This window comes from Pollachius pollachius (assembly GCF_949987615.1).
Source record: "Pollachius pollachius genome assembly, chromosome: 20".
In the NCBI taxonomy this organism is placed as follows: Eukaryota; Metazoa; Chordata; class Actinopteri; order Gadiformes; family Gadidae; genus Pollachius; species Pollachius pollachius.
In genome coordinates this window covers 14,296,822-14,320,207 of record NC_136953.1, presented here as the reverse complement: position 1 = coordinate 14,320,207, position 23,386 = coordinate 14,296,822, and the positions used below count along the sequence as shown (strand labels likewise).

The following is a 23,386-nucleotide window of genomic DNA, read 5'->3' as shown; positions in this document are numbered from 1 at the left end:
ATAATTAACCGATTACGGGATGGTGTTCTCGGTTCGACGGGATCGGAGGCCGACATTAATAAGTACCACGCAGTCCGCGATCCCAGCAGAGTCGGGTTCTTAATATCGTATTCCAATCCGACGATAATTAATCCAATCATCGGAGGACCTCTCCACCAGGCCGGGCCCCTTGTCCTCCTGGTTATTATCATCATCATGATTGTTGTTCTGATTAAACCTCGTATATGACCCTGTGAGTGTGTGTGTGTTTGTGTGTGTACCCCTCAAATCGCAGGCCAGTACGGGATCCCCAAGCCGTGGTACTTCCTGGTCAGCAGGTCTTATTGGTGCGGGACCACCGCCACGGCGAGCACCGTCCACCCGGACACGCTCAAGAACCCAGGGGTCCAAAACGGTACCGACCCGCCTCGCGGCTGTGCCCTCACTATCACTTTAACCCCGCTCCACCGACGTTTCAGTGCTGGTTCGGAGCCAGAAACAAGAACCAGTGACATCTAGTACTGGGTTAGCGTAACTCTAACGCGCACATTTTAACGTTTAACTAGGACAACGGGGTCGTAGGCTCTGATGCATTGGCGTGGCTCTACTCTCTTTCTACTCTAAGTCTGTGGGAAATCAAGCTGGTTCTTGGGGAGTTGGCGTGCAGAACCAACACTGAACCAGCACCAGCACCAGCCCAGCACTGGGTTTGCGTTAGTGGAAAGGAGGTATTATTGTTTTCGTCTGCTGGCTGATAAAACGACCAACCGCCAAATAATGGTCCAAAAAGAACTCCCTGCCAACTGCCAATGGTGGCCATGTTTGACTGGCAGTTGAATACTTTCGAAAAGAACACTTTGGACCCCGAACTGAGAATAAACTGTGAGAAACGTGTGTTTTTATGGCTGAATTCTCCAAGGGTCATCGTTTGTCAAAGCGGGGGAAAAACAGAGCTCCTAATTAGTTAGCGGTAGCGATAATATGTCAGGCGGTGGCGGCGGCGTCGCTGCAAACCGACGCTAACACGTTATTGGCTGAGCAGGGCTGATAACAGGCGAGGTGAAGCCGATGGGAGCGAGGTGTCTCCGGGAGAGTCTCTAATGAACACAGGGACAGCGGGCTGGGGGGGGCTGGTTACTCCCAGGATTGGGTGGTCGTATTGTTAACAATGTGAGTACTGACAGTTTTAATATCACTTTATGATTCCGCAACATTTATTCCTGCTAATAACAAATATGCTGTTGTGTATTTGTTTTTCTTTTTTCAAATAATGTATACGGTTTAATACGGCCCACTTATACTTTATGTTTATAAGCCGAGGACAAACGAAAAAGGGATGGGAAAATTGTAAACAGTGTGTCAGTTTTATGAATTAAAGAATGTGCAGGTAAAATAAAGAATTTATGATCGGTGATAACGACGAGGATTAATTCAATTATATTTGCGAGAATAACAATGCGATCGGTTTAATGAAAAATGTTTCCTACTCAATGTAACCTCCAACTCTTTCATTAGGCCGTCTGGGATTTAGGAGACAGCATTCAAAACATCCATCAGTATAAGGGAGGGAACTCCCGTCGTATGTGTCCTTGAAAAGTTAAAAAAGTATTTAATGAAGATGTTAGTTAAAGGCAGTTGTTAAATTAGCCAACAGCTGCATGAAGCACAGGCCCATGTTTCTCACTAGATTGTGAATATTTGCACCTTTTTAATGTTCATGTTTACACTGCCCAATAATACGCACATGCATCGTTTGTGATGAGGTGAAGGGGGTACTCAACCAGAAAATATATTAGAGGGGGTACAATAGTAGAAAAAGTCTGAGAACCACTGACCTATGGTATTATTCAGCCTTTCGCTAGCAGAGAAGGTTCTGTGTATGAAAGAGTGCATTTCCTTACATTCCCCCCTTGTTCTCTAAAGGTTACCTTGAGAAGCCCCCGCCCGACATGAAGGCGGGGGTCTCCATTCAGAACCTTGTGAAGATCTACAAGACGGGGAAGAAGCTGGCGGTGGACGGCCTCAGCGTGGACTTCTACGAGAACCACATCACGTCGTTCCTGGGTCACAACGGAGCAGGGAAGACCACCACCATGCAAGTAGCACAGGATTCGATTTACTCACCGGTCCTCTGTTGGATTGTTCCTTCTGTGTGATCTGCTTTTGGTCGTTTGTCATTCTCTATTTTGGTTTAATAATATTTTTTATTGAGTACTTGATTTGGACACTGAAACGGCTGAAAAATAACCATCTGTTTGATTAAACAAATGGGTTTGAATCATGCATCGTAAGCGCTGAACAACCAGTATTTCATTGTCGTTTGGTTATCCAAAGCACTGCTCAGTCTTTTACTGGAATGGGTTTTAGATAACATGATTATTTAAAGGACTAAATAAAAACCCTGCATGCGATACTTGAAGACTATATTCAAGTTAATATTTCTGAACATGAAACGTACTTGTTGACTTGTACTTGTTGACTTGTTATACTCTGAATGCTAAACTTTGTGTAACTAGTCAAGAAAAATGGAACAATACATTTGTAATGATTATTTGCTGCGACTGGGGTCTTCGTCAACTACAAAGCATATCGGCAACCTTTTTATGTGACTTCCTCTTCTATACTCCCGCCCCCTATAGGTCCATCCTGACCGGACTGTTCCCGCCCACCTCAGGCACCGCCCTCATCCACGGGCTGGACATCCACACGGACATGGACGCCATCCGCAAGCACCTGGGCATGTGCCCGCAACACAACGTCCTGTTCAACGAGTGAGCCCTCTACGTTTACACATCATTTATTCGTCCATCGGTGGGAAAAATTCCAACATTAATATTTTGTGTTTGGGGCGTCCCGGTGGCTCACCGGGTAGAGCGTGTACCATACAGGCTCAGTCCTGAACGCAGCGACCCGGGTTCCAATCCTGCCCGTGGTCATTTGCTGCATGTCCTCCCCTATAGCGCCCATACCTTCCTCTCTAGCTCACTCTATAATAAAGCATACAAACGCAAAAAATAAATCATTAAAAATATATATTTTTGTTGTGCTATTAAAACAAAACCCCCAGAAAATTGGCGGTCAAAATGCGCCACAACAAACAAAGCTTAGACTCTGCATCATCGTGCTGCAGACCCAGTTTCCGATGAATATTCATCTGGAGTGTCGTGGGGGTGTTTGGGGAGCCTGCCTCGGAGCCACATCTGGCCTCCACCGGGCCTGGAGTGTCGTTAAAAGCCGTCGCACTTGAAGGGGGATCCGTCCCCCTGCATATAAAGGGCCCCGAAATAAACATGAAGAGCCCAATCATAACACATAAAGACAGACACACGGACAGAGAGACGACACCCTCCCGGTCGTCTCGTTAGGGCCACGACGGACGGAGAGACAACGCCCTCCCGATCTCCTCGTGAGCGCCACGCCAGCTCTTGATTGGTCGCCCAATCAATCTCCAACCTCCAATCAATCCGGCCTCGTGTTCTCCGCTGAACGGAGGAGGAAATCCGGGAAAAAAGGGGGCTGAGAACGGCATCTGGTCAGGTAATCAGCGGGCATTTCCCAAGCGTGCGCCGGCACAGCGATGACTGCCGACGATCCATGTTCACCGCGCCACCGGTGTTTACCGCCAATTTCCCTCCAGTTCTCTTTTTATTTTTTCGTGTTTTTCTCCTCTCCTTCCCCGTCCGACGCGCTGATTACCTCCACCCCGACGCGCTTCGTCCCTCGTAATAACGGGCCCGGGGCACCTTCGGCGGATTACGCTCATTAATATTTATCCCGGTGCAGACCGCCCTCGTCTGTATTAAGTGGGGGGGGGGGGGTCAGGGTGGCTGAAATATTCATGCGCACATGGAGACATTTCAACCCATTCGATTTCCCACGGCACTGCGGCCGGGCTGAATGGGGGGAGGCTAATTCAAGTGAAAACCATTTCCAATCTTTTAAAGTTCAAATGCACATCCGGTACCCACCCGCTCCCCCATTTATATTCTCCTGCGTTCATCGTGACACTTTGGAATGTCGGATTTCCAGGTTTTTTCCTGGGGAGGGATATTTGAATGAATTCTTGAGGGGAAAGGGGGGGAGATATGTATAAATGAATTAGGAAAAAGGTTGTGGTCCTGGAGGTCTGGCATTTTGGCCCACGGCATGACCAGTGGTCCTGGTGAGGTTAAGGCTGCGAGAGGGTTTAGGGCTGACAAAGGCTCTCTCTTTTTCTCTCTGTCTCTGTCTGTGTCTTTCTCCGTCTCTTTCTCTGTCTCTCTGTGTATGTATATTTCTCTGTCTCTCTGTTTGTGCCTCTCTTTCTCTCTCTCTCTCTGTCTCTCTCTCTCTTTCTCTCTCTGTCTCTCTCTCTGTCTCTTTCTCCCTCTCTGTCTATCTCTGTGCATGTCTCTCGCTCTCTCGCTCTCGCTCTCGCTCTTGCTCTCGCTCTCGCTCTCTCTCTCTCTCTCTCTCTCTCCCTCTCACTCTCACTCTCTGTCTCTCTGTCTGTCTCTCTCTCTCTCTCTCTCTCTCTCTCTCTCTCTCTCTCTCTCTCTCTCTCTCTCTCTCTCTCTCTCTCTCTCTCTCTCTCTCTCTCTCTCTCTCTCTCTCTCTCTCTCTCAGCCTGACGGTGGAGGAGCACGTCTACTTCTACGCCCGTCTGAAGGGTCTGAGCCGGGCTGAGGTTGCCGCTGAGATAGACCAGATGATCGCCGACGTTGGCCTTCCACACAAACGCAAAGACCTGTCCAAGAACCTGTCAGGTCTGACGCACGCACACACACACACACACACACACACACACACACACACACACACACACACACACACACACACACACTGACGTTCGGGCGCAAGAACATGCATTGTTGCACGATTGGCACTCATACACACACACACACATGCAGGAAGCACCATGGTGTCTCTGCACGAACACATACAGGTACACACACACACACACACACACACACACACACACGCGTGACTGTTGCAAGCATATTGCCCCAATATCACACGGAAAATATTAAATTGAATTCAATATGAAACAGACGGGACAAATTTGTGTGCCTGCTTGTGTGTGTGTGTGTTCTTGCGCGTGTGTGTGTGTGTGTGTGTGTGAACCGAACCACGAACCGCACGCCGTATCGGAATGTCAGGAGGACGTAATTCACTGTCTGTGGGGGCCTTTAGCGTGGGCCCCTTCCTGCCGGATAAATCATCCTCCGCCATGGGTTGCTTATGGAGGGGGCGGGGGGGGGGGGGAAGCACTGAAATATGACATCCAAGGTTAATCCGCGCTGACATTTCCGCCATATTAGCAGGACGTCGGTTGCATTCTGATCAGCAGGGGTCCTAGCGCTGGGCTGACCGCTGGCTGCTGCAGGTGAGAGGGGGACTGGAGGTATTTATAGGCCCTGACGTCAGTCATTGTGTCCATGCAGAGGTGCATAGGTAATCTATTTCCTTAATGCAGACGTTTAATCCGCTTGTTACCAGGGATGTACTGTGTATCTGTTTGTGTGTATGTGTGGTTGTGTGTCCGTGTGTGTGTCCGTTCCGTCTGTCTGTGCGTTCCGTCTGTCAGTGTGTGTTTTTTTTGTGCGTTTGTGTGTGTATTCCGTCTTTCCGTGTGTTTGTGCGTGTCTGTGTGTGCGTTTGTATGTGTCGGCCCGTTTGTGTTCCATCTGTCCGTATGTCTGCATCTATCCAACCGTCCGTCCCTCCATTGCTCACCGGAAAAACTGGATGTTTTGCACGACGGTTTCCTGCCATCAGTCTCCGTAGGACACGACGAAAACCCCAGACGCCTCCCGGTAACACCTCTTTCTCCCCCCCCCCCCCCCGCGTCCTTCCCCAGGAGGGATGCAGAGGAAGCTGTCGGTGGCCATCGCCTTCGTCGGGGGGTCCAAAATCGTGATCTTGGATGAGCCAACAGCAGGGGTGGACCCCTATGCCCGCCGGGGGATCTGGGAGCTGCTGCTCAAGTACAAACAAGGTAGAGTTGCCTGGGGGGGGGCGCTCTGCCTGGAGGGGGCCTCGTTGTCCTCCGATCTCCCGGTGTGAGGATCACTTTTAATTATAACTAATTACCAAGCATTATGTTGAAGTTATGATTTGGGTTTTAAGCTCTCTTTGATAAAGTATAAGCTTTATAAAATATTTGTCTTCAAAGGTTTCAATAGACCCTCATTACCTATCTGATATTTGAATACATTTGAAATATCTTAAATTAGTTTTGCCGACAGTGTCGTCCTCCGATCTCCCGGGCGTTTAACAGCTGTTTGACAATGATGAAAATCGAGAAACTTTCGTTATAAACAAGCCGCAAAATCAATCGACAAAGAGAAAAAGGAAAGAAAAACGGGTGAAAAGTTTGTAAAAAGCGAACGTCTCATTAATCGTCGGTTCTTTGAGTCGTGTTTTCATCTTAACTTTTGGGCCCCCTTTCACTTTGTTTTGCCGATGTGGCTGTAAACAAGACGCTTGACGTTCTAATAACACAGTCACCAAGCAGATGTCTAAATGTTTAATGTGCATTGAGCAGCTTTCCGCCCTCCCGTTGTCATTAGCCCAGCGCTCTCTCTAATCAAGGCTTTCCACGGCGATGGGAAGATTCGTCTTTTGTAATGAGGACACCCACACACCAGGCTGCCTCAAAGGCCTTTCATACGGGCCTGCCTTCAACACCATGCCATTTATTTTGCTTTGAACCAAATCAAATAGATGATTATTTTTGGGGGGGGGGGGAATTATGAGGCCGGGTTTCATGGAGGTGTGCTCGTGGGAATTGAACAGAGGAGGAGGAGATTAAAACTTTGGTCGTTTTGTAGTCTGGTGAGTTTGATCGCTTTTTAAGCGAAAGAATTGGTTTCGTTATTATCGTGTCTGTCCATTGAATGCGATTCTCAACGATGCCACGTCGGACATCTCAAAGTTTAAGTTGTAATGATTGGAAAATTGGAAACAAATGGAACAAAGCACGTAAGACCTGTGACAGAAATACCTATATTTACCTTTATATTGGCAGGCCGTGAATGCAAATGCAATCAATGACAATCTTGTTAAATCAATTGATCAAGTCTGTTACAATGGCCCAGTGATGGTAGCACTTACAGATAAAACGGCTTCAGGCTGGTCACAGACTCGCTTCTTCTTTAAAACATTTAAGCGATTACTTCTCAAGGTACTTGAACTCATCAGATACGGCATCGGGCCGGCATTCAGTCACTCGGCCTCGGGCAACCTCTTTGCAGGGACAGTTTAAATGTTTCTTATGGAAATGAAACACGATATCCCCAAGTTTAAATACAAGGATTTCTGAGAGGGTGTCAATATTATTCATGCTGTCGGCGTGACACTAAGAAGGGTTTAAAGGAGAGCCAAACACCACTGGCGTTTGGATTAGACGAGAGAGACTACCTCTAGAGGCTAGGTGAATGCCTGGTAAATGGACTGCATTTGTACAGCGCGTTTCTTACCAGTGGCCACCCAAAGTGGTCTACAATACTGCCTAACCTTCACCCATTCATGCGCACATTCACACACGGTGGCGATGTCAACCATGCAGGGCGACAGCCAGCTCGTCAGGAAGTTAGGGTGAGGTCAACCCGCTCTACCTCCTGAGCCACTGCCTCCTCATGTATCACCCCTTATGGTCGGTCAGCCGCTGGTGATGTGGACGCAGCACACCTTGTTACTTGAGTAACAAGGTTACTCAAGTAACAAGGTGTGCCTTGTTACTTGAGTTGTTACTCAAGTACCTTGTTACTTGAGTAACAAGGTACTTGAGAACTGGAGTCAAGAGGCTTGTACTGGGGAGCCCGCAGCCCTGCTCCAGAATGAACACAACCTTTTGGAGGGGGGGGGGACACAAGTGTGGGCTTAATAAGTAAAGAGGTGTAAATGGTAATCATAGAAACGGCTAACATCTTTGTTTAACCGATTAGACTACTCATTGAGGTGTTTACCACCTAAACAGCCGGGAAAGGGAATTGAAAGGAAAATCCGACTTTCGGTAATTACTGTTATTCATTTGTTGAAGATGACCGAGCATCAGTTATAATTTGGGGTTTTAACCTTTCTTCGAGAAAATAGAAGCTTTAAGAAATAGTGTATTTAAAAGGTTTCAATAAAACTTTAATTACCCATCTGACAAATATTTATTTTGATTACCTTTCACTATTTTGTTAACAAATAATTAACAATAACTAACTTCACAATTTAAATTGCCTACCCTTTCGTTAGGTCGTTAAATCATAATTGAACACATTTTTTTTTTTATTGTTTCGTACTGCACTCAACATCATTATCCTGTCAGTCTTTGTCGCCCCTTTTCAAATTCGTTTTTTCACAAAGCTTTGTAACATAATTTACGTAGACGCCTGACAACCAGCGTCTAACACATAACTGCCAGAACTGCCCATCCACCACTGCTGCATGTTTCAATTTCTCAATGCCTCCCAATCTGACAAAAAAAAGCTGCCAAGTCACGCTGCCAATTTACCTGAATCCCTCTCGTCTCCATCTCTCTTCATGCCGCATTGCCCCAGAACACAAAATAAATCACGACGCCTTTGCGGGCTGTTCCCCTTTCAAGCAGATACTCGTTGGGCTTCTTCTTGGCTCAGACTTGGTGCCGTGTGTTTTTTATTTACTCCTGCTCGGGAATAAAAAGAACAGAACACGAGCACAACGAATCCCAGGGAAAATCATTGGCTGAGATTGAGCTAAGCATATAAAACGAGCCAAATCAAACCACTGGCAAGCCTCACAGTTCAAAGTCAAACTTTCTTTTATCTTTTATCTTTTCTCTCTCCCTCCTCCCTTTCGCTCTTGGAGTGAAGAAGCAGGAAGGACAATAACATATATATATAGATATATATACGTACACAATTTTAACAATGGCCTCTCTTGGGTTCCTTGGGGGCTTTTAAAAACATGCGTGGCGTCAGCTGTTGACCTTGACACGATTTCATTTGAAGTATGGAATATTTCTGTGCTCTCCTCCCATGTTCGGTTTCCTTGTTTTTCCTCAAACGTGTTAATTACTGCTAGCCGAAGCTACGTGACATAACAGGGCCCCGGCTCGGTTTGCGTTGGTTCTCGCCTGATTCCGTCCCACTTGGTGTGGGATGCTAATTGAATTTGAAGACAACAAAACAAAAATGGGATTTCTGTGAAGCACACAAAAAAAACAACCCAAAAGAAAGATGTTTTGGAGCTGAACTAGAGATGTGTATGTGCATGTGTGCGTGTGCATGCCTGTGTGTGTGTGTGTGTGTGTGTGTGTGTGTGTGTCTGTCTGTGTGTGTTTGTGTCTGCATGCGTGTGTGTGGGTGCCTGTGTTGGTGTGGGTGCATGCTTGTGTGTGGATGTGAGCTGCGTGCCTGTGCGTGTGTGTGTGTGTGTGTGTGTGTGTGTGTGTGTGTGTGTTTTCTTGCCCGTGTCCGTGCGTGCATTGTGTTGATGTGATTCGAGTGTCTATGAGGATCCACCTCGGCACTCGAGCAAGGCGGTGGAGTTGGACTACGAGGAGATAAACGATTACCATGTGGACGCGGGTTGTGACGCTGGCCGTGCCGGAATAAATTTGGCGTCGCTGCATCCTTTTCTCCCTCGTCACGTCATAGCCCCTCAGAAACAAACAGGGCCGCTTAGCGCTCCTGGTTTGTGTTCATGTCGTTTGTCTGCATCCGGGCTCAATGTCACCGCCGCTGACACCCAACAAACATGGCAGGTGCAGACTGCATCGTTTTACTCTTCTGTCTCATCTGTGTCTCTCTCTCTCTCCTCTCTGCCTCCCTCCCTTCTCCCATCACCCTGCCTTCTTCCCTCCCGTCTCCCTTCCCTTATCCCCCTCTGTCCCCCTGTTTTCCTCTTTGTCTCTCTCTCCCTCTCTACCCATTGCCACCTCTCTGTCATCCCTCTTTCTCTCTCTCGCTTGCTCTCTCTCTCCCTCTAACTCTCCCTCCATCTCCCTCTCCATCTCTCTCTCTCTCTCTCTCTCTCTCTCTCTCTCTCTCCCTCTACTTCCCTCCCCCTCACCCCTCCTCTCTCTCTCCCAACCCTTTCTCTCTCTCCTCTCCCTCCTTCCCCTCTCTCTCCCTCTACCTCTCTCCCCCATTTCTCTCTCTCTCTCTCTCTCTCTCTCTCTCTCTCTACCCCTCTGCCTCTCTCTCTACCCCTCTCTCTGCCCCTCGACCTCTCTCTCCTCTCCATCCCTCTCTCCTCCCCCCTCCCCACCAGGCCGCACCATCATCCTGTCAACTCACCACATGGACGAGGCGGACATCCTGGGCGACCGCATCGCAATCATCTCCCACGGCAAGATGCGCTGCTGCGGCTCCTCCATGTTCCTGAAGAAGGTCTTCGGCCGCGGCTACTACCTGACCCTGGTGCGCGGCGGGAACCAGCACATGACCGCACAGCGCGGACAGCAGCCGCACGCCACCGAGGTCAGTGGTCAGCGCACTGCACGTGGGTCGGCTTAGCTCAGGAGGTAGAGCGGGTTGGCTCGTAACCGGAAGGCTGCTAGTTCGATACCGGTCTTCTCCCTCCGAGTGTTGATGTGTCCCTGAGCAAAACACCTCACCCTCACTGCTCCCGACGAGCTGGCCGTCGCCTTGCCTCGTTGAGACCGCCGTCGGTGTGTGAATGTGTGTATGAACTGTTGTAAGTCGCTTTGGATAGTTGCTCTTTTTTCAAAATACACTTGCATTCTAAACTACTTAGGACACTATCTAAGGCTACATCGAAAGGTAACGCGTCTGCTGCCATTTTGGATCTGTAAACTACAAGCTTTGGTGTGGCGTATAGACGTCGTCATCGTCTTGCCTTCCCTCCCCGTTCTGTGATTAGTTCCCTATCTCAGGCGAAAATCTGATCCATGGAATCCAGGCTGCCTAGCAGCGCGAAATGAAATCGCGTGCAAGGCAGCGCGGGTATACCCAGGCTACCTGAATACCAGAAGAAAGGGTTGTTTGATTCCCTGCTGAAAGATTCTGTGTTTGATCCCCGATGTCTACGGCCTACCTGTAGGGCTTCCTAGAGCGAAATACCCCCTAGCTGCTCCTTAATGACATGAATCTAACGGAATTGCCCTGGTTGAATAGAGTCGGTACTCAATAGTACAAAGGACTGCCCACGCACTAGCTGTGATAAAAGGAGTGTTCCAGGAGCTGCCCTGTGTTGCACTCTCAAACATGCCCGGTTTGGAGCTCCTCTGCAGGCAGAGATATGATGCGTCATAGGGCGTCCTGGTGGTTAAGGAACCGATGAGCATGTTGGAGTTTGCCAGGGGCTCCCCACAAAATATGTTCCCTCGCCGGTCTCCAAATCCTTGGCTGTGTGGAATAGTTTATTTCCTTTTTTATCCCCGGAAAAAACAGGATTTATCCATATCGTCAACTAACAGCTGAGTGTGTGTGTGTGTGTGTGTGTGTGTGTGTGTGTGTGTGTGTGTGTGGGGGGGTATGACAGAGGTTTCACCGTTGGTTTCTGATTCTGCCTGTGAAGGAGGCTTGACGTAAGTCGACGTTGATGCTATTCCGACGTTGTTCGCTCTCTCAGACGTCTGACCGGCCCGCGACAAACGTGACAGTTGACTTTGAACAGGCCTTGAGGTTGGCATGGCTGTATATGAGGACTCTACCCATACAATTGTGTTGCAATGTTTTGACTGAACTTATGGTTTATGACGAAAGCTAATGACATTTTATTAACATTCCTTTGTTTTTAAGTCACGGAAAGCATCCCATTTGTGAAACACTGCGTGAATGTATCCCAAAATATCAAAAAGATTGATATACATAACAACTCATAACAGAGGAAGATCTACCGCTTCATCTGAAGATAATGAGCTTGATTGCGGCTGCATTGCAGCTCATAACAATTCGTTAACCCCTTATTGAACATGGCTCGCTCTCTGAAACCCCCCTATCCCCCCGCAGTCCTACCCTTTGTAATGAACCATGTTCAGTCCGCCCAGCCTGGGCATTGACACACTCCTACGTGTTGGATGAGGCTAATTGTTGCGAGGGGGGGGGGGCTGATGATTCTCAATCTTACTAGCCAATGTTTGCTGCACACGCATAGCTTTCAGTCAATGGCAGCAGTCACCATTCGTCTAGGATTATTTCTGTTGAAATGAAACTATTGAAATGTTGAATAACTAAAGACACAAGAGGTTTAAACCAGGTACTTTTTAGGATTTGAAAACCCCAAATCCCGGTACAGCTCACCTCTGTCTGAGAGTCCCTTAAAGTCGAGTCCCATTCACGAGCTTCAAGCGAAAAGTAAAACGGAAGTTTAACAACACAGATACGACAGAACTCAACGATAACGCACACTTAAGAATAGCCGGAAGCGCCACTTCTCCCGCGCCCCGAGTGCAAATTTAATTTCCCTTTTGTTGAAACACCCGACGCTAACGCCGCACCCAAATGGCAAGACTCAGTCGAGCGAGAAGCCAGCAAAACTTAAATCCGCCTCCGTGTATACGCAGCTTACAGCAAAAGGGATATCTAAAGGTTAAGCTGGAACACGGCAACAGGAACATAAGAGTAACAAAGAATTATTCTAATTTGGTGTGACTCTGGTTCCCGTCCGCAGGAGAAAGAGTTCCGATCCGGGAGCAGCAGTCCAGATGACGGCATCAACTCCGATCCATCAGGTAAAGAACCGACATGAAGTTTGGATCTGAACCGCCGGTTCTTTGCGGTGTGTCATTCTGTCTCTCCTTCTCAGGGCTGTCTTCCCTGCTCTGTCCAGAAAGACACAAAAACCTCATGTCAAATATGTCACATGAAAAATAATTGCGGTACTCGCTAGGGGTGCAACGGATCACAAAACTCACGGTTCAGAACGTGTCACGGTTTTTGAGTCACGGGTCGGATCATTTTCGGATCAACAACAACAAAAAAGATAACAAGACAAATGTGACTTTAAATAATTCTTCAAATGTGTAAAAACTAAATAAAGTGAAAAATTAGGCAATAATCCTTCTTCCTTTAAGCATTGTCAATATTTAAAAGAATTGCAACCTAAGGCATTATTCCTTCTTCTTTTTAACGTCGATAGTAAATAATCCTGAATTAAATTCAGGATGTCTGCATTGCCTGGGGAGAGTTTAGAGTCTACACTCTCCCCAGGCAATGCAGACATCCTCATCTTTTTTTTCATCAAGTATGGTAGCGAAATACAGTTTCTGTCGTATTTTATTTGGCATTTTGTAAATCCATTGATTTCTGTTGGAAGACTCATTGCCCATTGCAAGGGGTGTTGGTTGTAGTCTTTTCGCTCGGTTCTAGCCCTACTGTTGATACGGAGAACCAAGCGAAAAGACTACAAACAAACATAAACATTTCCGCTTCCGGTTTCGGTTTCAATGGGATTTACGGAACGCCAAATAAAACATGACAGAAACTGTATTTCGCTACGCTACTTGATGATGTTGTAAATACCGGAATTTTCCTTTAAACATGCGATGATCACGTGAACGCACAACTCTTTTTTTTTATCAGCCGATCCGCGGATCACTTGCGTCCCGAACCGTGGGGGTTGATCCGTACGGATCACGGGTAACCCGTGAACCGTTGCACCACTAGTACTCGCATATGTTTCTTATGAACAACCTAATGTCACCCCAGATACGTTCAACCCAGCAAGTATGCTGGCTAGGCAAAGGAGCTGATATTGGTTCCACGTTCATGCAACGCAATGACCACGCAGACGCAGTCGTGAACCTTCATGGTTCTGTGTCGGGTTTTAGTAAGTGGACCAATCAAAGCCCTTGCTGCTGCGTCGCCTCGACGGAAGGTTACAATTTTTGGGAGGCGTACGTCAGGCCCTTGCGGTGGACGCAAGGAGGGTCCGCAAGGACGTAAGGGGTCTGTAACCCCCTTGCGTTGCGTGAACGTGGTACCATAATCAGCCCTTAAGGAGGCAGAAAGCCTGAGGTATGACTTGATAAGAAATGAAGGTTGCGCAAACAGATTCAAAAGACGAAATTGTTTATGAAAGTAGCATCCTTGAAACTTACCTAAACAATGCCATTCATTCTGCCTATGAACTGCTATTACCTTAAATAAAGTACTCCCTAAGATATAAATATAGTTTGTCAATGTGAAAATTATAGGCTTCTTAAAAATGTGCTTGCCTTAACCGTACAGGTACTATACAGGGCAAAGGTTATTTCTCAACGTGGAAGGAAAAAACTTATGATCACACATCATAAATCTTATCATCCTTCTTTCAAAACACACCAAAAAATTCAGATGATTCATTTTGCCTCCAGCTTCCATGCTTGAATGCGGTCTGTTGCTTTGAACTGTACACAATAATTTTTATATATTTAAAAAAAAAAGGTCCCTGGCTGCGGAAAGAAGAGGTATTTTCTTTGTGCAGTACTTATATTATGCATATTACCCCAGATTCATAGGCTTTTCGTTTGGTTGGTTTATTTTCTGACTGCGTCATCTCTGCTGAACCTTAGCAGCTCATACAGTCCAACTGGGGGAGCGATCCTGTGAATGGCAAAAAAACATTTTGCCCCCTTGACGCAATCCTACCAGAGAGTTAGCAGAGCAGTGCTATACCCCCCCCCCACACACACACACTACCTGCTTGTCCTCGTCAGCCCCTTGTGAAGGAGAAAGAACAACCACTGGAATCAAAGCCCTATTCGTTTTGATAATGGAGCACATAATTTCTCTCTGAAAGAGAAAATAAATTAAGAGAAATGCAATTTTGATTCCAGTGACAGCACATATTTCTTTATTAACCCACCGAGACATGCTTGCGCGCGCGGGCACACACACACACACACACACACACACACACACACACACACACACACACACACACACACACACTCCGATTTTTACACTAATAGCCTGGCTGGATGCTTGAAGCCACAGCGTTTACTTCTTCATAAAGAACGGACAGCGCGGATGGCGGGGGGGATGGGGGAAGGGGTCTCTGCTCTGCTTGGTTAAGCCATAGTGATTACCAATATGGAGGTCCTCGATCGATAATCAACGGGTGGATTAGTCTATAGATCGATTCCCCCTTCAGCGTCGCGCCGACACGACTGAGGGCAGATGATTACGTCTGTCTGATCTGATTCACTGTTCAGAGGACCACTGCATCACGCCCAGACTCCTAATGCGGGGATGTGCAACGGCTTTGTTTCTGTGTGTGTCTGTTTGTGAAAACATTAAACTATTATAGCGGTAAGTAGAGGAGGATTGCGTCATTTCTACCACACCGTGGAGAAATGATGATGGGAAACCGACTCTTGAGGTGGGTTGATGAAATACCTTGTCGTTGTTCCCCCCCCCCCCCCCCCATTTCTCTGCCCTTTCCTCAGCACATTTTGCGTTTCAATCTCCCCGCTCTCTCTGTGGGTGAGCGTGCGTTGGGGCGAAGCAAGGCCAAGCCCGTGCTTTTATGAAAATGAAAAATGTTCTCAAAGTTTGAATAGATTTTTTCACTTAATTTTTTTCTCCGCAAGTTTTGAAAGCGGTGCTTGAAACGAGGAGGAATGCCTGAACGACTGGTATGATATAATGACAGGTCTGGTGTCGCTGTGTATATGTAGGGTGCTTTGTGGAGCCTTTCTGACCGTTAAACAATACCCTTTAATTCCCTACGCTTTCATTTTCTCCGTGTCCGGTGGCTCGCGGTACAAGGCATGACTAATCAAGTGCCCTTCTGTGGACGATGAACATACGATGTGCCAGAAGAAATATCTGGCGGTCTCCTACTAATGGTCTCCTTCATTGAAAACCTTTCTTAGCTTGGCAAAAGCAGCTTCCCTTAGGCTAAACATGGCCTAGTCTAGCGCTAATGTTGTTGTTGTTTAACCAAGGGATGTAACTGTAGACATTATTAAATGCAAATGACTCCCTCCGTTAACTGATTATATTAGCAGGTGAGACATTTTGCCTTCCACTCGCATCAGGTAGAAGGAATTACAAATACAGCTAACAGTCAATCGGCAAATCCTCACGCATGAATTAATAAAGCCTTAATAAAATATTTGCTCACAGCCTCGTCAGGTCTAGAGCCCTTGTGTTGGTAAGCAGCCAGCCAAGTCTTTATGGCGGTGTCGCGTGGCAAGCGAATATTGCTGTGCGATTCGATAACCTTTTGGATTCATGGTGTTCATTAATATCTTAAGCCATCTGCAGTGTAACTGCTTACCTCTCGCGCCGGGAACAATTGATTTATCCGAGCGGGAGAGAAGGGAAAAACAAATCCACATGTGGAGTTGTTGAGTCGTGACTTTGATGGCTGTTGGTGCTTTCAAATGATTCAGAAGCAAAGTTGAAACAAGTCACAAAAATGTGTCTGGTAGCAAATTAATGAAATGTGGGGAAGATATGGACTCAAACGTAGCATGAACATAAAAACAAAAGAGATCCAGCAAGGCTTATTTTTTTATTTTGTAGTAATAGAAATAGGTGTTATGGATATCGGATCATGTGTTATGTGAATTATTTCTTGTGTTATGAATATCGATTCGTGTCAGTGCCATTATTATTAAAATGGCTGTTTGTGTTACGTGTGCATTTTCTAAATCAGAAAAATAACGTCAATCATATCAGTAAACAAAGCCTAAAGGGCTGGTTATTAATGCGAGGACCACTCAGAAGCTTTGACGCAAACACAAACCTGTTTTGGGGATTTGGTGAGCGGACCAATCACAGCCCTTGCTGCTGCGTCGCCTCGACGCAAGGTCACAATTTTCCGGAAGCGCACGTCAGGCCCTTGCAGTGGACGCATGGAGGGTCCGCAAAGACCTAACGGGTCTGTAAACCCTGTTGCGTTGCGTCGACGTGGAACCATTATCAGCCCTTGATCCCAGCATGGCTCACCGCATTATGTGCCACACCAGTGTGTGTAGAGTATAGATTCTCTACCCGAGCCCGAGCCCGATAATTCCCACCACTATCCTCGGGCCGGGTCGGGCCGGGCCTTTGATCGAGCGTTTGTGTTTTTTTTTTTAGTCATTGCTTATTGGCCTAATCTGAGGATAAATCTATGCCATAATCCGAAATATTATAGGCCTATATATATTTAGCAGAGTGGGCCTAAGTAACAAATGTGTACAAAGTTACACAAAGCAAAAAAAACAATAAAAAAACGCCACACATCACAGCTCACGTGTCTCCTCCACTCGCACGAATCCCATGTTCTTAAAAAAAATGTCGGGTTGAAATCGGGCTAATAATTACAGTTAATGTGTCGGCCCGGGCCGGGCTCAGACAGAACGTGCACGGGCTCGGGTCGGGTCGGGCTTGATTTTCTGGGCCCGATCTAAGCTCTATGTGTGTGTGCGCCCCCCCTAACCCATCCCGTCCCTCCCGTCCCCCCCAGACGTGGCGGCGGTGAGCGGCCTTGTGCGGCGCCACGTCCCCGGCGCCGTCTACCTGGAGAGCATCGGCCAGGAGGTGACCTTCATCCTGCCCTACGCGGGCGCCAAGGACGGCTCCTTCGCCACGCTCTTCAAGGAGCTGGACCTGGAGATGGGCGCGCTCGGCCTCACCAGCTACGGCATCTCAGACACCACCCTGGAGGAGGTAGCGCGAGCCGTGCACCACCCGTGAGCAGCGGCGTCGAAATCCCCACCTTTGACTTTAGGTGGAGCGCTGGGTTGTATTCGAGAGCTTTCTTTGCAAATGGTGTCTGAGGGATGAGTACACATGCAGGGGCGGAGAAAAGAAGGCCAATGCCCCCTTTATGCATGATTATCACTACAGGAAGGCCTCGGCCACGCCCCCTTTATGCATTATTATCACTACAGGAAGGCCAGGGCCACGCCCCCTTTATTCACCATAATCACTACAGGAAGGCCAGGGCCACGCCCCCTTTATTCACCATAATCACTACAGGAAGGACAGGGCCACGCCCCCTTTATTCACCATAATCACTACAGGAAGGTCAGGGCCACGCCCCCTTTATTCACCATAATCACTACAGGAAGGCCAGGGCCACGCCCCCTTTATTCACCATAATCACTACAGGAAGGACAGGGCCACGCCCCCTTTATTCACCATAATCACTATAAGCAGCACACGCTGCTTACGCTGTGTGTGTTCATTTAGCACAATTTATCATGTATTATTTTACACAAATAAACACAGAACGTCAACGGAAAACATGATGGAACGCACAAAGCGACACTTAAAATTTTTAAATAACAAGAAGCCATCACCCTATATTTTATTAGAAAACATTTATAACATATTTTTCCATTATTGTAAATTTATCTGTAACAAAAATAATAAAATCCCACTTAAGGATGGATGGCAACAGGTAGACTTGCCTTGAAAACTCTCTGAGTGTAATTCAGTCACTTGGCAGATACTTTATTCCAAAGCAACTCAGTGATATGTCTTTGGAAACATTGAGGAGTGCGTAGGAGTGAAGCGCCTTCCTCAAGGATCCCTACAGGTCCACTCGTTCCTGCTCTTATCCTGCTCCGGCGTGTCAGATTTGTTATTATTTGTCATATCTCTTCTCACCCTTCAGCCCCCGTGGTTCCCTCCTACTGGGGTCATGAGCACACAACAGCTCTAAAAGTGGAGCGATGGACCGTGTACAACTGGGGTGTGCATCGTTGGCCACCAGTAAACCCTGTGTTTGTTTGTGTGTGTGTGTGTGTATGTGTGTGTGCGCGATTGTATGTTTGTGTGTGCACACACTTAGGTGAGTTGGTGTGTGTGTGTGTGTGTGTGTGTGTGCGATTGTGGGTTTGTGTATGCACACACTTGGGTGGGTGTGTGCGCTCACTTGTGTCTGCGCTTGTGTGTGTGTGTGTGTGTGTGTGTGTGTGTGCATGCCTACCTGTGCACGTCTTCCTACGCCGGCCCCCTTTGCGGCCTGCCGGCTCTATTAAAAAAGGGTAGCGGTGATACACCTGAGTTCCCCTGTGAGGAGGATTACCTCATCCATCTGTGATGTCTCCTGTCGTAATCCAGTTAGGAGTCTTGGAGCTCTGAGAACCAGGCCGTGTTGACAGGCCCATCTGTACTTAGGATCGGAGCCTGCTAAATGTGGTGGAGGTGTCGTTTTCGTTAGCAGCGAGGCAGGCCTGAACGTCGACAGATATAAAATGTCGAAAAACGAATCAAATAGTTTGCTTGAGGAAATGTGATGTGTTCATTCTGGCAGATTTTCCTGAAAGTGGCCGAGGACACTGGAGTAGATGTGGAAACAAAAGGTAGAACACTATACTCTATGGGTTTTTCTCTCGCCCTTGTCCTGAAAAAATAATCTGAAAAGAGTTGCACCTTGTTGAAAAGCAATTGGATACAATTTTCCCAAACTGAATGAATTGTGTTGTATTCATAAAAATAGTAATTATTTGGATAATGAGTTTCTGTCCTCACACAGAAAAAGATGAACAGAACAATTCAAACGGAAACGGCGCCATCCCAAAATATTCTGAAAAGGCCTCTGGCAAGTATAGAATGACCATATTTGTATACAAATGATTAACTTACATGCACAGTGTCCTTGTTTAAACTGAACTTTGACAGCTTTGTTTGTTAATCAACGTTTATCTATTTTTGCTCTTGCAGATTTGAAGGAACACACCACTAATAAAGTTGAAGGTATGTATTTCTTTAAGGTTTTGTGTTGAATGTTTGTTCTTTAACTTGTTTTATAGTTGCTGCGAAGGACAGTCTTCAGAAGTTAGTTTCTGGTTCATTTTAATATTCCAGTGTCTATTTTGTCTTTTTATTAAGCTTTTGTAGGTTGAATTGATTTCCCTTTGACAAGGATTGTTTAAGAAGTGCAAAAAAAAAACATTTACCTAACGTACCTCAAAGGAAGGACATTGAAAGACAGAATAAATACATTTAATTCAACACGATCTTACGAATCAAACTTTCAAGTGTTCAAGAATATCCCGTAAAAAAAAAACTTCTTTAAGCCTGGACCCTATTTTCCGATAATTATTGTTGTGTAAGGGACTAAAACCTCCCTCAGTACTACTTTGTCATATTTTGTAGAAAATATCTTTTCATCCTGAAAGCAATCCATGAATAACTAGCTTGCTAGCTTTAGCATCAGATCTACCTAGCATTTTCGAAGACTGAGGTCATGCTCAATGAAAGCAGCGGGCACACGGGTAGGCAGACAGAGAGACAGACAGGTAAGCCATCCAATCATTTTCATCCGGGCCAGGCGAAACGATTAGACGGGCTCAGCGACAGCCACGGTTACCGGATTCCCTTCTTTTTTCAGAGCATTTGATTCATGGATCGCTGTCGGCATGTAAAGATAATTCCCACAAATATGACAAACATGAATAAACGGCCACCTTCCCCGGCTCCAGAGCAAGCGAAGGTAACGCATGACACGTGAACGGGGAAGAGAAACCACCGCACCTGCTCAGCGATCGCAGCACCCCATTGGCCACGTCCCTCTAATGGTTTCAACCCATGTGTGCATGAAAAACGACACAACCCCCTCCCCCCCACTTCAACCCTCCCTCCCCCTTCCCGTCTCATCCCAGATCCAAAGGTGGCCGGCGTTCCGGACGGGAAGGGGTCGGCGGTGGTCCGCGGGTCAGAGCTCATCCGAAGGCAGTTCCTGGCGCTGTTCCTCAAGCGCTTCCACCACGCGCGCCGTAGCCGCAAGGGACTCATTGCTCAGGTAATGGCCTCTGACAGGGCCCTGTCACCGTGAGGGATCACGGGGCCACGCCATGCGAGGCGACGCCCAGCCCAACGCCAAAGGGGAGGGGGGGCGGGGGGACGGAGGATGGATTAGGTTTGTGTCTTAGCGCGCTGCGTGACGGTTTCAACATGTCATGGTGGGTAGCTACGGGCGTGTTAGCATGTTGAGCGGTTGCGTGTCGCCACACTTATGGGTTAGATGGGAACGGGGGGGTGATGATGGATTAGGTTCGTTATAAGCGCCTAGCGTGTCACGGTGGGGAGTTGCGGCGCTACGGGTGTATTAGCATGTTGAGCATTAGCATGTCGCTAGGATTATGGGTTGGATGGGGACAGAAGGCAAGGATGGATTAGGTTTGTGTTCAAGAGGGCCGCGTGTTGGTTTCAGCGTGTCACGTGAGAAGTAGGAGAGCTACGGACATATTAGCATGTTGAGCATGAGTATGTCGCTACAATTATGGGCAGTGTTTGGGAGTCAAATTCCCGCCATAATGTTGGATAAATCTGAAGGATAACGGTGCTGTTTTGACACGTTGGAGTTGTGTTGGTGTAGTTCTTCTTTAAATTTGGGGCATAATTTTTACTTTTTGAATGACATTAATTGTTTATGTGTAGAATTGTCATTTTTCACATGAATGAATGTACAACCACAGTGCAGTAATACACATTCAGAGATCATGTTATACAACTACAAAACTTTATTAACATTTAACAGATAAACAGAAACAATAGCATGGTTTTGACTCTTTGACCCTTGCTTGTGTGTTTGCACAGCATGAAAGCATTCTGAGTTCATTTGGTGTGCGTAATTGCCAGTTGAAGTGAAGCAGAGCATTTTTCCGTGTATGCTAATGATGCATTTTCATTAGCTTTGTATTGAAAGTGATCACATAACAATTACAACGGTGGCAGGTTGCTATTAGCCTATTAAGTGTACGTCCAAATTATTTTGTTGCTCATAAACATTTTAATTAGAACGGTCCAAACCAATCACCAGAATTAATTTAAAGTCCAAATCAATATCCCAACGCGCGTTTTCCAAGGTACCTCGCCAATTTATTTCATTTATTCCCGTGATTTTTGTGGCAGCACATCAGGTTTAATTGGTTGTTAATTGACACTCACACATCTGTGTTTCACGTGCGTAGGTAAACATAATTTGAAGCAGTCAGTATTGACAGACGACCGAGCATTGCTCTGATCATATTAGAAAAGTTTTGAAAGGGGCTGACCTTTCCTGTGTGTGTGTGTGTGTGTGTGTGTGTGTGTGTGTGCGTGTGTGCGTGCGTGCGTGCGTGCGTGCGTGCGTGCGTGCGTGCGTGCGTGCGTGCGTGCGTGCGTGCGTGCGTGCGTGCGTGCGTGCGTGCGTGCGTGCGTGCGTTTGCATCTAGGTTTTCATTTGTGTGCTGGGTATTGCATTCACGTGTGTGTGTGTGTGTGTGTGTGTGTGTGTGTTTGTTTGCAAATCGGTGTGCGCATCTACGTGTTCACGTGTTGGCTATTGCATTCATGCATGTGTGTGTACATATGCGTTTATATATATGTGCATGCACATCTCTGTGTGTGTGCGTGTGTCTGCCGCTGTGCAGGCGTACCTCCCTCCTTTGTGCCCCTCAGCACCCCTTAGCCCTGACACAAGGCCGTCCCCTACAGGTGTCAACTGCTCATTGTGGGCCGGCATAATGGCCCGAGGCGCTGACTGAGCCACTCGACCACTAAGGACACACACAAAGGATCTCCAGCAGGGAACTCAAGGCGGGGACGTCATGACAAAGATGGGTGTATTTGTGAGGCGGGGTGGGAGGGGGGGGGGCGAGGACACACAGTTGCGTCTCGGTTTACCTGCCAGCATCCCCCCCCCGCATACAAGCTGACCCGGGCAGATGGAGAAAAGGGGGCTTCTTGTCGAAGGCGGACCCCCCGTTAAGATCCACCGTTTTTGGCATTCAGACACTGTGTTTGAAACGACGCCACACCCAGTGTGATTTCAGATGCGTTGAAGGAATTCTACAGACTAAAACCGTTTGACGTCGTTGTAAAATGTCTATGGGTGATGTGCAAGGTACTGTTTGACAATTGTTGCCACTATACCGAGGGTAAACTGCAGTGCTTACTTTGGGCTTCACTCTGAGAGTCTGCCTTGAAAAGGCTTTAGGGTCGACCATAACTATCAGATATGGGGTTTGTTCCCCTAACTTGTCAACCCAGGTGGTCGTCCTCAGAATCTTAGCACATCACATTTCACACGCCGTACGAACAATGTAGGTACGGCGAGAAATCAGTAATTCAGTAAGCGGACACGCACATGTTTACATTTTCTGAAGGGCCAGCCGCCTCGTAAACCCGGAATGCACTTTGGCTTTGCGGCGTTTTGGCGTGGCCATGATCTCGGTAGAGCTGGCGCGGCGGAGCCTTGTTGGAGGAGGACCCTGCCTGCTCGTCATCGTTAACCCGGGCAAGGTGGTCTGTTCTGGGGGCAGGGAGCCCAGATTTGGAGGATGTATCCAGGCTTCGACGCGAGGTCCCACACCCGTCTGACAGCGATTCATTGGACACCCCTTTTTTGAACATAAACATGCTGGCTTCAGCAATAGATGCACACCGAAATTTACAACAATTATCTGGCTTTTCTTTTTGTGGTTTTGGGCTTTGAGTTCTCCCCTAAAGCGACGGCCACACAATCGTAATCCAGCACTGTTAAAATGTTTTGCTGGTATATTTCTTAATTTGTAAAC

At 47.2% G+C, this 23,386-nt stretch overlaps 1 protein-coding gene across 1 annotated transcript in view; it reads left to right on the top strand.

The window, feature by feature from the left end:
- The window catches only part of LOC307090858 (phospholipid-transporting ATPase ABCA1), a gene marked incomplete at its 3' end in the record, with an annotated part of 158,579 nt that overhangs the window by 49,124 nt on the left and 86,069 nt on the right, over nucleotides 1-23,386 (top strand). Inside the window, 12 exon segments of the mRNA XM_079757653.1 lie at nucleotides 275-394; nucleotides 1,903-2,078; nucleotides 2,623-2,750; nucleotides 4,585-4,724; nucleotides 5,819-5,956; nucleotides 10,207-10,415; nucleotides 12,571-12,631; nucleotides 17,341-17,543; nucleotides 19,138-19,186; nucleotides 19,360-19,425; nucleotides 19,548-19,580; nucleotides 20,489-20,628. Of these exon segments, the coding sequence (XP_079613779.1) occupies nucleotides 275-394; nucleotides 1,903-2,078; nucleotides 2,623-2,750; nucleotides 4,585-4,724; nucleotides 5,819-5,956; nucleotides 10,207-10,415; nucleotides 12,571-12,631; nucleotides 17,341-17,543; nucleotides 19,138-19,186; nucleotides 19,360-19,425; nucleotides 19,548-19,580; nucleotides 20,489-20,628 (1,463 nt within the window).